The sequence below is a fragment of the Lepisosteus oculatus genome, chromosome 23 (genome assembly GCF_040954835.1).
Source record: "Lepisosteus oculatus isolate fLepOcu1 chromosome 23, fLepOcu1.hap2, whole genome shotgun sequence".
NCBI lineage: Eukaryota > Metazoa > Chordata > Actinopteri > Semionotiformes > Lepisosteidae > Lepisosteus > Lepisosteus oculatus.
This window is the reverse complement of record NC_090718.1, coordinates 7,384,745-7,401,885: the sequence shown is the minus strand read 5'-3', so window position 1 is coordinate 7,401,885 and position 17,141 is coordinate 7,384,745. Positions and strand designations below refer to the sequence as shown.

Here is a 17,141-nt window from a genome sequence, read left to right as displayed (position 1 = left end):
ATCTTTTCGCTTGCTCTCCCTTTCTTCTGTCAGGTCGAAAAATGGAGAAACTCCATTTTTATTTTGTTTGTACACATTGCTGACATAATCTATGGTGTTTCAATAGAATGTTTTTAATAATTAAAAACAAAGTTGGACCTATTAGTTTAAAGTTTTTTTTCTCAAGTTACCTAAACAGACTATACTTTACCAAATGACAAATGTCTGATGTTGTGCCCCATGGCTAGTTTGCTTTATGTGCTTCAGACCAAGAAATAAATTGCCATCTCCTACTGCCCTTAAAGGACTGAGTAAATGTACAAGCAAAGCACTGTGTATTATACATACATAACATAATACAGATAGAAGAGTGAAGAATGATTTAATGTGGCTACACATGCAACCCTTCAGTAGCACAGGACCCTGCTTAAAATGTCTTTAATACTCAAGCTTGTCCTGCTTTCTGTTCTATTGCTGTATGACCTGCTGGCAGCCTGAGTTAAGGAGAACACGGTTGTGCAGGCACAACAACGCAGTTTAATGGCAGCAAAATATCTGCAGCTTCATTAAGGATGGAAACTTCCTAGATCTATTTAAACTAGACTGTTACTGAGCACTGCCCGCACTGTGGACCAGATGCTGTGATATTTAATAATGCTGTTGAAATAAAAAAAAACACAAGAAGAGGTCATTTTGCATTTCAGGGCCTTTTCTGGCTCCTAGAAGCTTGTTGAGTCCTCAACTTCATCTAGCCAGCTCTTGGATAATCCATACAGGTCAAGGGTCACAATGCATGTCTTTAATCATGTAGATCTTTAGTACAGTATCCATGATCTGCAGTGTTTTCACTCCATTACAAGCAAATAGTGAAACAAAAGACAAATTCATAAACCACTATAGTATAGGAACTTAACCTCTACAACAAGGATTAACAGTACTGCTGTGGTGTAATGTGACTCTCCAGTGATGGGTATTGTTTTTTGGGGGGACTACCTGTTGTTGCACATTGGCAGTTTAAAGAACATTTGATAAAAGGCAAGATATAAACATCAAGGTGACATCAGGTGATGTGAGGCGATGCTCATAGCTCATTTCAGGTTGAACCACACACAGATGGAAGTTCTTGTGCTCACTTTACCAGTAAAAAAAGCAAGTCGAGGAACGAAGTTCACTTTACTTTTTGTTTAGCCAGACTTGCTAGGTGCGGCCTTTAATTTAAAGAGATATGGATGTGTAAAACAACCGTAAAGCCACTAAATGAAGGCAGTGAAGAGCGTGTTCAAACATGTTCAGCCTGTCCTGAATAGAAATAAATATGTTTCATTCAGAAACATTTACGTGAGATGAGATCATTTTGTTCACAGTGCCTGGCAACATAGCGCATTCAGAGAGCACAAGGCCCGTGTCAAAGGGTTTTACCTCACTGCATTTACTGTTCATTTTCTAGATGTTAAAATAATGCAATGGCAGGGCTTCTTCATACTAAACTGTGTTCAAGGAGTCAAGTAGCAATCCCAGTACTCAGGACACCATGGAATCAAAGAATCACTTTTGACATCTTATCAGGAAGTGCCACTGTCTAAGCAGTGGGTTTCCCCTGCATGCTCATGGGAATCTAAGCGGTGATATTCTCACATTTCTCTATCTGCTCCTTCACCTGTTTTCCGTCCTGGGACACTTGTCCGTGTGCATGACTTTATCCAAGCAAGCTGCTCCAGCCCGGCCTCCTTGGACCTCTGGAGATACAGCAGCCTCCTCGCCGGAGTGGCTGAGCTGCCCCCCCTTCTTCCTCAGCCTGTCCTGGTCACACCCGGCCTCCACCCTCGGTCCTGCCGCCGGCACCCACCCCTTCCCCGTTCACCCGTTCCTGGGAATGAGAAAGAAAATGAGGAGAGGCAAGTCTCCCCGCCGCTACGTTCTTCCTGCTGACCTCCGTCTCCCTGTCCAGCCACGCTAGTTTGCTCTCCGCTCCGCCAGCAGCTGAATCCGCCGTAAGTCCCGCTTCTCTTTTCCCCTTCGCTTCCGGGCGTCCTCTCCGCTAGCCGTAGACCCCAGCGACGTCTCATCTGGCCTCGTTCCCTCCCGCGCGTCCATCCTCTGTCCACAGGAGCCCACTCGGCTGCTGAAGGGTGCGCTGTGCCCAGGTGGGCCCCAGCTCCGTCTGCGCTGAGTCTGGGCTCTTCTCTCACACTCCTCGCCACCTCTGGGTCTTTCTCAACACCAGCACTGACCCCTGCTTGGATAGGCGCGTCATTGCTCCAGCTGCGCCCTCACTTAGCTTCTCGGCCAATTCTTCATCTGTAACATCTCGACAGCACCACCACCGTCTTCGCGTTTCTAGAATGGTAAACCTCTCACTTTACACGGGCCCTGGTCCTTCCACCCTCTTGAGTGGAAAATCGCTTGCAGGTCCAGTATGTCAGAGTCCTCTGCAGTGTTTTACACACTTTACCCTTTCAGCACTGCAGACTCTGTCCTTATCCACTCAGGCATACATCTGCAGTGCACATTCAAATACGAGCTCTTTAAATCTCTAGCTATGAAAACTTTTTTCCAGATATCTCACCTGAACTTTCATGCAGATCACTGTTCTCCAGTGCAGTCCTAGTCCTGGAGGACCACAGACTGACTGGTTTTAATTCTAGCTGAGCTCAAGCACCTATTTGAACACTCAATTGAACTACGTTGCCTGAATTGGAATATTTGCATTTCTTTTTCGGGGATTTTATATCGCTCGTGAAATTCAGCTGTTAAGAGGTAGACTCCAACATGTTTTAGAGCTGAAAACCAATCAAACAGTTCAAATCAGTCCTATTATTGAGGTCAGCTTGGGGTTTGGATCAGGAACTGAGAGCTTGTCTCGAACAGAAACCAGAAGGACTGGGCACTACATGCTTTCCACAAGTCAGTCTCTGCAAACAGTCCTCCAGCACCAAACTCTTAAATAAAAAAAACTCGAAATAAATAAATTAATAGATTATGTGATTTTTTAAAATATATTTATTATACATTAATGTGATTATCTCTTGTTATGGATTCATTGTATTGCTGCCTCAGTCCTTGCATGTTTGAAATATTCACTTAGCAAAGTAATGTTGGATTGGTTAAAAATGATATTTTTGGCATAAGAAATAGAATCTAGATATCTGCACCACTAGTAATGATTGAATGTATTAATAAATTTTAAAGTTTTAATACCAATATTTAAGAGCGATATTTGTACAATATTGTTTTAGAATATTCAGTATGTTCATTTAATTTTTTCCCATTTTTGCTGTCTGTTTTCTTTGGCGAGATACCCAGTTCAGACAAAAATGAAGGACATTTTAAAAAGATGTGATTAAAACAAGACGGTCATCAAAGAGACCACTTCTTGGCGTCGACGCCCCACAAATCACAATTACAGATGCAGCTTAACCTCTGTGGCTTTCTTCAGTTTTTAACATTGCAGAACAGGCTCATGAAACTGTTACGAGCAGCCCATCTTCCTCTCTGATCTTCACCTCCTCAAGTCTCATTAAAGCTTCCTGTGCCCCTTCACAGAGATCTGTACTCTTTCATGCTCTGTACTACTGTACTTATTAAGCTTCACTGCACAATTCAACAACAGACTCTGACATGTCCATGGAACCTCAAGAGTCTTTGTATATGCGCAGTCATTAACACAATCATCATTAATCATTCATGTCTTTTCGTGTGCTGAGCTCTTCCTCGTCACCTTTTTTGCAAGCAGTGCTAAAGAAATTCTGCACCGCAGTGGAATTTTCAAAGTCAGGGCCATCCAAAACTGGTCTTTGACTGCCGTGGTCTGTCTTATTTTTGTTGTTTGCAGCTGATCCCTTGATTACATAATAGTTTGAAAATACAACCAAACTAGATATGGAGTAGTTGCTGATTTAAGGAAACTAAATAGCCCTGTTGGTTTCTTCAGGTCTGCATGCTGGATAGTCTCTTCTTAGCAAGTAACTGATCTACTGCTTTTAAAACCTTGTGTTCCACAGCCTTGACTGCATAACTGTCATCAAATGAAGAAGCCAGTGCAACTCTCACTGTCTCCCAAGTCACAGAAGTTGCTGTTAGGTGTCTCCGATTACCTGGCTGGCTCAAACCTACTCAAGCCCAGTGCTGCTCAGCCTGCTGTAGGCTCTGTGCTGCCATTTGGCTTCTTGAAACTTGGGCATCCTGGTCTCAACACACTGATTCAGTGCCCAGACTTGAACTAGTGACGCAGAGCCTGTGCTTTTAACAAAACGCCTTTGCTAATTACGCGATCTGGGAGGCCGAGGCGTTTTGGGAAGATTGTGTCACCTCTTCCCCGTCCGTGAGGTCTCGCCCTAATCAAGCGGTATCGCCCTTGATTTCCAGGGTTGCTGTGGTGATGGCCAGGGAATGGCACCAGGCTTTAAAAGGGTGGAGATGCTCAGACAGGCAGTAGTGTGGGTCTTGAACCAACGCGCAGCGCAGCAGCACCGAAATAGCTGCGGCGGGGCCCTGCTGTAATCGGCCAAGCAAATCTCAGCACCAGGTTTGCCCGAGGCCCGGGCCACAGTTTATAAATAGGAGCCTGGATTACAGACCCCAGAAAAGCCACAGGTCCCCCCCCTGCTGTTTGAAGTGGGTGGGTGTTGCTACACTGATGAGCCGCGTTCAGGCCCTGGTCCACTCGCGTGCCTGTGTCCCCCTAGTCCCTGCGCTGTCTGTCTCAGATCAGGCAGGCTGTTATTATTCTCGGTCCCTGCCCAAAACGGCCTGTCATTTCGGAGGCACTTCCCCGTGGTACTTAAAGGTCTCGCCAGTAGCGCTCTCGTCTTCACTGCCTCTCTGCTGACTGGACTGAGGTTCTGCAGTTGCTGCTGTAAGCCAGGACGTCTCAAGGTACCTTCGGCGCTTGAACACCTTTACCTGTCGCACGCCAGCGGGGTCCCTGCCCACACCAGGACTAATCCTACCCACTCGCACCAGGGCCAACAGTCTCTTTCGATGAGCCTTTCATAAGCCAGCCGCTTCATTTTCAATCGGGCGTGTGTATAAAAACGGATGATTCTCAGAAACCGTAGGTTTTTTTCTTTGCAAAAGGATTGCAGCGCTGGCTGCATGTTGTTGGCAATTGCATGCAGTGTTGCTTCAAACTGTGTGAATGCGAAACAAAACAACAGATATTCATGGTATTATAAGTGAAAGTGGGGAATGAGGCGTTGAACCTGATGAATCTACTGTATATACAGGAGAGGCTTTTATCTGACAAGGTTCCAGTTGTACGGTAGATTCCCAAGGCAGATGTGGAGATTTCTAGACATACAATCTGTGGTCACGTCTTTGCTTTAATCCTTCGTTCTCATGGTCAACTCTCTTGCTTCCGATTTTATTTGTGTTCACATACTGTGTAAGTATCTTTTAGAGAATATAGTCTGTATTTTTAGTTTATGTGAATGTATTACTCATGATAATGGAATCTGTGTTTGACGAGTTTTCTGAAAATTCTAAAATACACAGAATGCCTCCTTTGTTTACAATCCTTGTATTTCAATTGGCTTTTAAATGTATGAATGTATTTATATTTGTAACTGTGCAAACACAACAAATGCATCTCGCATAATTCTACAGTATTAGCCCTTACTGTCAATGGTAAGTGTCATCATAAAGTTGAAGCATAGATTGGGTGATGATTTGTGTTATTTTCTTTAAATGTAAGTGTTTTAAAATCAAATTAAGTGTAGTCAGAAATTTCGAATATCAGTAAGTAGCTTACTTAATATTTTAGGAAGGAGAAAATTAAGCCAAGATCCAAAAATAGTCAATTTAATTTGCATTCAAACAAAGTTATAAACTTGGTACAAAGCCACAAGGTATCTTAATTACTTATTAGGAGTAGCTAATCTAAAAATTAAAATATGCCTTTTGTCCAGTGTTAGTTCACACCATGTGCATGCCAGTTCCATCCACACCCTGGTAGTCGAGATATTTTCAAATAATGACTTTTAAGGTTGACATGGGACCCTCAAGAAACTTTTTTTCCGCATTGTTGACTGAGCTCAATTTTAGGAGCCTCCCATTAAAAAAAACAACATATTACACGAGAAGCAAGAGCAGTTTGAACATGAAATGTTTTCCATTAGGTTCGGCAGTATTTGGGACCAGCCCTGTGTTTCAGGTAAGACTGCTCTCATCCAGGGGCTTGAGCATTCCCCCTGACCCACGGGTCGGTAGGCGTGAGTCGTGGAGATCGCTCTAACCAGGGAAGGTTATGGAAATCTCCCACCAGGAGAAGTCTATTCATTTGACGCTGGTCAGTGAGTGAATTAACAGAGGTTAGCACTCTATCACTATCTAGGAAACAGAATATCATGCAGTAAGTGATGTAACAAGGTTACTATATGAGTGCAACCTTTTTAATCGCACTACACTGCAGGACTTCACACCATCAGGGCAGCCTTCATTACCAAACCCACAGCCAACTAGCACGGCAGTATGGGCATTCTGGGAAGGGAGGACTAGTCTGGACAGGCTGGCGAGAGCAGCACAGGTCAATAACCAGGAAAGCTTTTCTTTTGCTTGCAGGTATTATTTCGGGTTACACAATCCTCTCTGAACGGGTCTTTCAGGGCAATGCGTTAGCAAGGGGGGTTAGGTCCTGGGTTCAACTCCACCTTTGGAGGATGCAATCTGTGTGGAGTCTGCGTGTTCCCCACGGAGCCCAACACTTTGGCCCTGGCTCGCCTCTGCCATGTGGGGGCGTAAAAGCGGTTCCCTCTCTCGGTCTCACGGGCTCCCTCCTCTCCCTCCCCGCAGGCCATCCCACCTGCCGCCAAGATGTCCATCGCCAACGCGGCGGCGCAGGCCATGCTCTCCGACTCCCTGGTCATGGAGGGGGGCGCGGACTCCCGGCTACGGGCCCTGGCCCTGGAGCTGCCCCTGGACCGCGTCATCAAGTTCGTGTCGGTGGGGCTGCCCCTCCTGCTGGTGTCCATGGCCTTCGCCCGCGAGATCTCCACAGGTCAGCGGGCCCTCCCGTGTCGGCCGCTCCGCTCGCGGTGACCTCAGGGCGGTCAGACCACGCTCGGCCGGCTCGTAAACACTCTCGTGAAAAAATACTTCTCTTTGGAAACCCCTTCTGCAGCTTTCAGAGGACGGCGGACAGCTAAGCCTGTGCTGACTTGTATCGGAGCTGACCCGGAGGTTCATTACCGCTGGTTCTCGGTGGGCAGGAATCATGGGTGGCACAGGGGCCCGTCAGCTTCATTGCCTGTGTGCCGTTCACCTACAGTGCAGCCGTGCGAATTAGGATGTTGCATAACTGGAACAGTACTGGCTAATTCATTGGAAAACTTTAAACTGACCCTTTAAAGTGGCACCCTCAGCAATTCAAAAACCAAGGCCCAGTCTACTGCCCTTGTACTTGTTTATATATAACAGGCTCCGTCTGGTCAGAAATCACTAGCTTCCCTTCAGAGCTTTCTAATGGGTAGCAGCTTTGGGAAATGCTAACATGCTACATAAGCATGTCTTCAGAAGAATAACGCTGTTTTGTATTTAAGTCCACTTCACTTAAAGGTTTTTTGTTTTTTTTTCCAGGAGACCTTTTCCAGTCCAAAGGCAGTAATTCAATTCATACAGTGACCAAATTATTTAAAGAAACTGGTAAAAAATAATCAGCAAAACATCCACTGCAAGTTAATTGCACTGTATGAAAAAGCCTCCCTTCTATCTTTACAATATTGGTGACTAGATGGAAGAATCATTTGGATTTTTCATTGCTGAATTCATATGAGGCTAATCGTAATTGGAGCTGCTCTTATCCCAGTTCACACATCTTTATGAATTCTTCACTGTAGCGTGCTTATTTGGTCTTCTTTTAATGAGTTATTAATCTGGACTGAAATTGTAGTCTATTGCGAACAGAATGCAAAAAAAAAACGTTTCAGAAAGTTCCTATTTCATATAAGCCTTATAATAGCTATGTTCAGCCGCAGTAAGACACTTTTTGTACATGTACAGTATGTTTTATTTTTAGAACATATATTAAGTGGGTTTAATTGTAAGCTACAGTACGCAAGCAAAAATCTGTTATGCTTTTAATAGCTGTGGGTGGGGTCCCTTGGCTCCTACTGTATGCAGATTATGGGTTGAGTGAAATTCTTGGAAAGGGCAGTGAATTTTAAGACGTCCATGAAAGGAAAGAACTTGCATTTAGCATCTTGAAGTGTACCGTGCGCTCTAACATCACTGGTGCTGAAAATTGGGAGAGTGAAGATTCCTTTTGAGTCTGCCTTCTCCACAGGCTGAACTGCGGAGTGTTGTTCACTCTGTGGAAAGGGTGAGAGGGTGAGAAGGTGATGACTTCAGTCAGGAGTGATTGCTGATCACCCTCCCACCCAGGTTACCACCTGTTTCATAAACCTCCCTCAGGAAGATGCCTTGAGGCAAACCTTGCTTAAACTTTGCTTAAGCAGGAGTCCTAGTTACACGTGCACTGTGTTAATGATGTCTCTTAATCTTGTTTGTGTACGGTTTGTGTAGAAGGTTTTTACAGCACCAGGTACATCAGAGTCAATTCCTTGCACATGATATGTACTTGGCAAATAAAGGTGATTCTCTTTGCAAGTCAGCAGCCCCACTACAAGAGCAGCTCTCTGGTAGGGTGTAGCCACTGTTTCAGTGGTTTCACGATTCGCAACTCATAAAGTTGACAGAGGCCATAAAGAGAGCCATGCCTTAAAATCAACGTACAGAGGCACCACCACGTCTTACCGCTTTTCCATAACTTACGCGTTTACCCGACCACATGCACTGCCATAAAAATATCCCGAAAGTTTAGTTTGTAAAGTGCAAATGCTCTGAGCTCCTGTGCTTTTTGAGGTAGGACAAAAATGTTCTCAGTCTCACAAGTGCCACGTTTGGGAATACTTCACCCCTTTAACACATCTGTCTTTGCAGGCCCACAGATCAGCTGTTTCCCGCCTCACAACTTCACCTCGAAGCAGTCGGCCTATGTGGACACCTACTGCTGGGACTCCCTGATGCATCACGAGTTTGACAGCAGTGGGAATTTCGAGGAGCGTTCACTGTGGGTGCACAAAGTAAGCGCATCGTTCCCAGGTCAACGCACGCTGCTCCGCCCCTTACACTCCACAACACAAAGAAAACTTGGTTTTTGTTAGACAATTAGAGATTTTTTGTCATAAACTGTAAATGGCTGCGGGGGTATGGAACATGTTCCCTAGCCACATTGCTGGATGCCCAGTACCTGGCTTCTTCCAAGACACTACTCTGTGGATCGATTCACTAATACTCAGTGCCTCCTCTCATTTGTAAGCTTTCTTATGATTTTACACTCAAAGTTGTTCATCCAGATTTCATACTTGGCAGTTTTGTTTTGTGAGGAATCCAGGCCAAATTGCGAGACATAAATTATAGAGCAGCGTGGATATTCTGGCTACCTGACAGTCTAGTGTCGGTTCTTGACTGTAATTGCACTGCTACACCACCAGCTAAAAGCTGGCTCCACGAAGCCGGACAATGACAAAAACCTTACAATCCCTATGTAATAAGAGGCATGGTTGTGCTTTATATAAATGATATGCAGCTTGGGGTAAACCTAAAATAGCAGTGTTATTGAGACGGTTTTGTATTATTATTGTTTCTTCTGGTGGTACAAGCCAAGCCTTTGGCCAGGGTCTCCTCTGGGAGTGAAAACTGGACACACCTGACTCGGTTCCCTGATTAGGGTCCTGTGTGACTGGAATGCCCCTGGAAGGGAAAGAGCTCATTTGATTGGTCCAGGGGGTAACTCCACATTCCACAGGATTTACTATTGGGTTGTATTAGTGCCAGGTGTGCAGACTGTAGGTAATGGTCTGTGTCTTAAGTGCCTGCAGTGCGGGAAGAGAGAGAGGGGAAGGATGGACTTTGGGTTTACTGTAGGGAGTCTAGATGGCACAGGAAATGATAATGGACTCTTGTGGTTTAACATCAGAAGCCAGCCTGTAGTCCTAATTCCAGTGGTTTTGAGACTGATCTGGAAGAAACTGGCAAGTATTTGATTTGGAGTGGATTTAACTAGATTGATTCACACAGAGTGAATTTAGTTTTTCTATGTAGACTTGGATATAAACTGAGTCCTCCATAGACTCTGCAGAGTAGTGGTGGTGATAGTTGGGAACTGGGTGCCTAAAGGGTTAGGCCAAGGGTGGTGCAGCAGTAGGAACATAGAGGTTCCTATTTAAGGGGCAGCCTGACCAGTTATTGGGGGGGCTGAGCCCAGTTCAGTGTCAGGGGCGCCCCTGGATGTGTTGGAAACAGCAGAAAGAGAAAGCAGTGGGTCAGGAAACCGGCTGTTCTGGCTCCTCCAGTTGATTACAGAGGACTAGAAGAAGTGGGTCTGTGTGAGATGAAGAGGAACAGAAGATATTTCATTTAATACCTCATCTGTATATTTTAGGAGCCCAGAGGGGCTGTGAAAGCCTCTTAAAAGGGACAGACAGCCAGAACAGTCTACAACAGATATGCCCTGAGTCTTATATTGTGGCCAGGGAGTCAGCATTCACCATATTTCTATATTGCCAACTGCTTAGCTTTTTTTCATTATGCTAGGAACAAGAATACAGGATACATAAGCTTTAAAACTTGTATGTGCTTTTGGAAAAGCAGGGCACCCTTTGTAAAGGAGTGGTGTTATGTCATGGCCATAGCAATTCCTCACATTACTCTCTCTCACAGATGTTCCCCTACTCCCTTCTGGTGATGGCGGTGATGATGTACCTGCCTGCTCTGTTCTGGAGGTTCCTGGTGATGCCCAGCCTGGGTTCAGACCTGCTCTTCATCATCGACGAGCTTGACAAGTCCTACAACCGCTCGGTGCGGTTGGCCCAATGCATCCTGGAGCTGCGTCAGAACGCGCCGGATCACCTGAACTTCGAGGCTGAGCTGCAGAGGTAATGGTTTTGTGAAGGAAGGGCAGGTGGCTTGGTGGTAAAGGAGTTCCTGTTGGTGTAGCTGTGCTGGAAGATAAGCAAGAGTTAAGCAAGTCCCCCTGGTGAAAACTGTTTATTCTTGTGCCAGCTTCAAATGATGCTCCATCTCCTACGAGTTGAGGATTTAAACTGTATTTAGGGAAAGACCAAGGCGGCTATTAACCTACTGATGTTCCCAGGTTATCAGAATTTGTTCCGCATGAAGAAAACCTTAAGACGGGTCTCATGTTCTCACATTTGGGGAAGTAGCATGAAACAAGCCATTTGTGGAACATCTTTAATCCCAGGTTAGAAAAATCAAGACCATTAAAGAGGATCAACCCAACTACACTCCTTTGTCTAAACCTCTGGTCACATTTTAGGTTAAAAACTGCTTTGTTCATAACAAAAAAAAAACTAGTCAGATGGAAAATCACTTTTTTTTTTTTTAAGTGTAATTCTGACTTTAAAACTTACTCTTCGTGTTTCCCGGTTTGAATATGGTGTGTGCCCTTAGGACCGATATGACCCTGATGATTTTTCTGAACCCCTTCCCACAGGGCAAAGCGAGAACGTTACTTTGAGTATCCCCTGCTGGAGCGCTACCTGCAGTGCAAGCAGCGCTCCTGCTTCCTGGTGAGCATGCTGTTCCTGCGCAGCCTCCTGCTGCTGGTCTTCATCTCGGCCTCCTGCCTCTACCTCGTCTACTTCCACCTGTCAGCCTTCCTCCAGGACGAGTTCAGCTGCTTCGTGAAGACGGGCCTCTTGCGGGACGAGCCCTGGGTCCCCGAGCTGGTGCAGTGCAAGCTGACGGGGCTCCTGGTGTTCCAGGCCGTCAGCGTGGCCAACGGGGCCGTGTACGTCCTCCTGGTCCCCATGATCCTCTTCGGCCTGCTGCGCCTCTTCTGCTGGGACCGGAGCTTCCTGTCCGTCTACGAGGTTCTCCCCGCCCTGGGCCTCCTCCACGGCCGGAAACTGGGCTGCCCCCTCAGTGACCTCAATGTCATCCTCCTCTTCCTGCGGGCCAACGTCTCCCAGCTGCGATCTTACGGGCGCCTGCGGGCTGTCGGCACTCTGACGCCCATGTTGCCCAGGAGGGGCAAAAAGCCCAAGAAGGGGGCAGGTGAAAGCAAGGAGGAGGAGGAGGAAGCGGCAGAGGAGCGAGAGGAGAGGGAAGAGGAAGCTCGGGAGGCCAGGGAGGAAGGAGAACATACCCTGGTTGACATCATGGGTGTCCTGGCAGGATCTGAAGGGGGCAAAGTGAACGGCACAGAACAGAAACCTCTGCCTGATGACCATCTGGGTCTGGGTACTGTAGTGTTTCTTTACGTGATCAAGCGCGTTATACTACTGATCATCTTTATCATTATAATATGGGATGTGCAAAAAATAATCAAGTAAAACATTTTATTCCCATCCATCCGATTCATTGATTTGTGGCGCTATAACGGTTAGAAAAATTCCTAACCACCAACGCTATTTTAATGACCTCTAACCAATTTCTAGAAGCAGAAAAATGTTTTGAGACAAACGGGGATCTTCTTTCTCAAGTTTAACGTGTCGCCACCGTAAATTACCTGACATTTGCATCCTAGTAACGAAGTACCCAAGTTTTCCTCCACTAGGAACATTGTCGGTTCAGGTTGTTGAGGGGGGGTTTGCATGGGTGTTGACGTTCCAAATTTTAATTCTAAAAGAGGCTAAAAAGGAAAGAGTAGGTAAGTGGCTCAACTTGGACCATTAGCCTTCAGACCCCTAACTCCCCTCTCCGTCTCTCCACAGAGCTCTCTAACCACCAGGGGTACCATGAGTTGAAGGAGACACCATCTTGTAGTTATGCCTAAAGCGCCCAACAGTGGATTGAACCAGCAGGGCTTCTAGGTGAAGCTCAGAAAGGTGCCAGCATCCATTTTTATTGATAAACTTTCTTTATACCCACGCACAAAAAGCAAATCAAAATAAACTGTGTGATTTTTAAACACTGGTGCCATAATCCCAATTCGTGTTGGGTGCAAGGGATTTTTTTTTCCCCAAGGAGAAAGCCTCCCTTAGAATTAAAACTGGTTTGTTTTGTTGTTGTTGTTGGGTTTTTTTTTTCCCCCTCATACGATTTTAATACGCTGTTTGTGTTTAAAAGTATTTGTGCACATTTGCTGACGCATAGAGAGTTTAAGACTGTACTGAAGCTTTTGCAGATGTAACATTCTAAATAAAAAAAAAAACCTTTAAACCTTAACTTTAACCTGCTGTGATTTTAAGGGAAGTGGCAACGCATACAAAAAAATTAAAAGAAACTGTAGTGTTGGGGGGACAGTCTCAGGCAGTAAAAAAAAGGTTGAGAAGAGACTAAGTAATTTTAATGGCTGCTAAACATTTACAGGTATTTTGGTGTTTGACCAACTAGAAAAATACAATCAACAGCTTGTTAGCTCAGGACACATCTCCTGCTATTCAAACCTCAGCAGGTAAGTTTTTTTTTTCCTGGTTTTCCTCCTTCATGTTCCAAGTGATATTTCTCTCATGCTTGTGCCTGACTGGAGGTTCACACAGACATTAGCTGCACCCATACACCCCCTCTGCTCGGTGGACACGCCGGTGTCTGCTCAGACTCCGCGGGTGGCTGAAGTTCTTCCCGCAGTCGACACACTGGTACTGGCCGTGCCCGGAGTGACCCCCCTCCCTGCCGCGGGGACCCGCATCCAGGCCCCTGCCACACACGGCGCAGTCGTACATGGCGTCGAGCTTGTGCAGCAGCTGGTGGAGCTGGAGGGTCTCCAAACGGCTGAAGCTCTTCCCGCACACTTTGCAGTCATTAGAGGCCCCGCCGTCACCCATGGGTCTGTGCTTCGTGCCCTCTGTGGCATCCGCAGTGTCGCTGGCCTTTGCGCCCAAGAGCTGGGCCTTCAGTAGCTCGAAAGCAGAGGTTCCACTACAGTTTTCCGTGTTGTTCTCAGCAACAGCTGGCCTCCAGCTCTGTGCACAGGGGGATGGATGTTTTTGCTCTGACACTGTTGGAGAAGAAAGTCAAGAACATGAAGTCTTAGGCCACTGAATCTGCTAAAGTGAAAGATGCTGTACACTCAATCGGATAGTTAATCTAGGCAGGTTTAACCATTAAAAAAAAAAAAGCTTATAGCATATTCTTAAAAGGCTCTCGAATTTCATACAAATACCTCATTTCTAAGATGTCAAGCCGGATCCAGTGTTTTGCATTACAAAAGAAGGCTGTCAGAGTCTCGGAACACAGCTGTGTCCGGGACTGGGCTCGCTTACACAGGGAGCCGGAGGTCAAGGCTGAGTCCTGCGCGTCGCCCCCTGGTGGGCGAGGAGCTCCGGGCTTCGCCGCGCTGCCTGGGGGCAGGCCGGATGTGCCCCCCGCGTCCTCCCCTCCCAGGAAGGCTTCTTCCGCTACCTCCTCTTTAATGGGGGCCCCCAAGTAGGGGTCTTCAATGATGCGGACGGAGCCCAGCTCCGTGACGTCGCTCGCCACACGGCCCGCCGCGCGTCTGCAGCTCCCTGCGGGAGGGACCGCGATTCCCGGGGTCCCCCGTCCCCGTCCCCAGGCCTCCCCGCGGGGCCCCGCCGGGTCGAGAGCGAGCCATTTCGCGTTCTCCGCTTCCGAACCTGGGTAAAACGCAAATACGCAAAAAGTGGCTTCGGCCTAATCATTACAAGAAAAACACATTCCAATAAATAATTGCTTACATATAGCGCTTGGGCACTCTACTCACAGCGCTTTACAGGTAATGGGGATCCCCTCCACCCCCCACCAGTGTGCAGCCCCACCTGGATGCTGTGACGGCAGTCATAGTGCGCCAGAACGCTCCCCACACACCAGCTCTCAGTGGGGAGGAGAGCAGAGTGATGAAGCCAGTTCAGAGATGGGGGTTATTAGGAGGCCATGGTTGGTAAGAGCCAATGGGAAATTTGGCCAGGACACTGGGATAACACCCCTACTCTTTTCGAGAAACACCCTGGGATTTTTAATGACCACAGAGAGTCAGGACCTCGGGTTCACGTCTCATCTGAAGGACGGTGCCATTTTTTTTTTACAGTATAAAGTCCCCATTACTATACTGGGGCATTAGGACCCACACAGACCGCAGGGTGAGCACCCCCTGCTGGCCCCACTAACACATATTTGCACAATACTGTGTGAAACCAACAGAGCTAGAGCTATAAACACAAACTGGACGTGCCTTCAGACGCTTCAGAGGAATCTGCCTCCCCAGGAATAGCGTCTTCCAGCTCATCTTCTTCCAGAGAGATTTCTGTGCTGGTTCCCAGTTCGGTGCTGCTGTTCAGGTCACAGGCCAGTTCCATCTGCTCCTCCTTGACCGTGTTCCCATCTTCCAATTCAACCCCTTGAGGTGCAGATCCCCGCACCTGCCTCTCTTTGTGTAAGTCAAAGCTCTCTGCTTGTTCTGCCATATTAACCCTAGTATTTGAAAAGGCGTTCATATATTACTCAACACCAGATGCAGCCAATTAAGTAAAATACATGTAGTTTAATCATACCTGTATATGCACTGTCACAGAATAAACTGGTAAAATTCATCAGTGATGACAGACAATAAACTATTGGATGAGACCCCCAGTTTATTTTCTCCATTTTTTTCACTTACAGTATGTGTTCATATATTGCATTTTATGTTTTCAGTACAAAGTCTCAGTACTGTCCAACTGAGATTTCAAAACGGTTATCTTTTAAAGGCATACTACTGATACTGACTGTTACAACATCCCTGGCCTCAGTTCCGTTTGCTAAATTGATGCACATCCCACTTAATGTGTTATGGGTGAAAAAAGTGTACAAATAAATCCGTTTCATAGCCGATCAAAACCATCGGTCATTTTATTCGACAAAGGCCGAATTTCACATTTAAAAAAATGAAAACAAGGTTTCCAAGAAAATGTTCCAAATATGCCAATGCTGATAATATTAATTAACTATGATATTAAGCGACGTTCGTCCCAGATGCTAGTGAATGCAAACTGACTTCCTGCAGGGAACTTGTGCGCATCAGTTCACGCGTTTCGCAAATACATAGACAAAAGCAGCTGGCTGCATTCAGTCTGCAACATCGCATGCATGCGCTGCCGGAAAGGCAAACCACTGCAGATCGCATGTGGAGAGACTGCTTTTAGAAAACTGGACTCCTGTGCAACTGCGTTTCTTCCTCCAGTATCAGGCACTGCCTGACCCCGCACGGAACAATTTCGAGAAAACGCTGTACTGCCTCGGTAGTTTCCGGTAGAAAAGTAAGGGCAGAGCAGACAGGTTTTGAGAATAAACCGTTCAGACGCACTTACTGTACACTTACTCGTGTTAAAGCAAAGGATGAAACGGCCCTTCTCACGCGTGTGCAGTACTTCTGCAAGGTGTTCAGCTGAGTGATTCACTAAACGTAGTGGACTCCATGCATGAAGATAATGCGCCGCAGACTCTTTTAACAACCCAGCAAGTACCGGACTGTACACTTGCACGGCTTCAAAAACACGTTTGCACGCCAAGTCCCGCCCTCGATGATGAATGACAATTCACCCCACTAACCGAGACCCTGGACGACTTATTTAAAAAAAACTTGGAACCATAGACATCACCGTAATTAGAGCGCCCAGTTATTTTGCTGTATTAACTGTATAGACAACATCTTGTCAAGGTATACTGTAGGTGCATTTCTTTAAACGCCAAAGTATAACATTTATTCAGGACATTTCTCATCTGTCTGGAGATCCCATTAGTCTTGTCGTACTTTCTTGTTGCTTCCGAAAAGATCTGAAAATAGTGGTAAAACCAATTTTCTCGGTTAGGGGATGGAAGGTACAGTTCTGTACCTTGGCTTACAAGACGGGGTTATTTGGTATTATAATATTCCTCTTAAACTTTTATATAATGTAAGTTGTGCTGGTAAAGTGAATACAGTATAGCCACCGTAATAAGGATAGATTGTATAAAAACATTTAGTTCTGGGCTAGAAAAACTCAGCAAATACAGTATTAACTCCTCTAATCTCACACCTACATTCCCTACACACACACCTTCCCTGGTAGTTATGATTGATCATTTATTTTAATATTTTATTTCAACAAGATGTGACATACTGTCCTTGCTTGTTATAGGTGTTCTCTACTGTAATTCTCACAATCCTAAAAATACACATAATATAAAGTCAGGTTTTGGTAGTTTCAAATGTGTCAGTGTCACAAGTG

General features: G+C 46.0%; 2 protein-coding genes across 2 annotated transcripts in view; one reads left to right on the top strand and one right to left on the bottom strand.

Annotated features, from left to right (window-relative positions):
* The window catches only part of pknox2 (pbx/knotted 1 homeobox 2), a 96,560-nt gene extending 83,396 nt beyond the window's left edge, over positions 1-13,164 (top strand). Inside the window, exons 13-20 of the mRNA XM_006642271.3 lie at positions 1,774-1,874; positions 2,022-2,123; positions 4,691-4,854; positions 6,769-6,973; positions 8,914-9,056; positions 10,696-10,910; positions 11,489-12,237; positions 12,711-13,164. Coding sequence (XP_006642334.2) covers positions 1,774-1,874; positions 2,022-2,123; positions 4,691-4,854; positions 6,769-6,973; positions 8,914-9,056; positions 10,696-10,910; positions 11,489-12,237; positions 12,711-12,772 — 1,741 coding nt within the window. The 3' untranslated portion in view covers positions 12,773-13,164. The remainder of the gene's footprint in view (positions 1-1,773; positions 1,875-2,021; positions 2,124-4,690; positions 4,855-6,768; positions 6,974-8,913; positions 9,057-10,695; positions 10,911-11,488; positions 12,238-12,710) is intronic.
* Positions 13,165-13,263: 99 nt separating this feature from the next.
* On the bottom strand, positions 13,264-16,442 carry LOC107075346 (zinc finger and SCAN domain-containing protein 2-like). The gene is made up of 4 exons (XM_015337697.2): positions 16,253-16,442; positions 15,128-15,366; positions 14,202-14,552; positions 13,264-13,936 (listed from the first exon to the last, which is right to left on the bottom strand). Exons 2-4 carry the CDS (start codon positions 15,357-15,359, stop codon positions 13,482-13,484), a joined length of 1,038 nt encoding a protein of 345 aa, XP_015193183.2. The 5' UTR covers positions 15,360-15,366; positions 16,253-16,442; the 3' UTR covers positions 13,264-13,481.
* Positions 16,443-17,141: the final 699 nt, after the last annotated feature.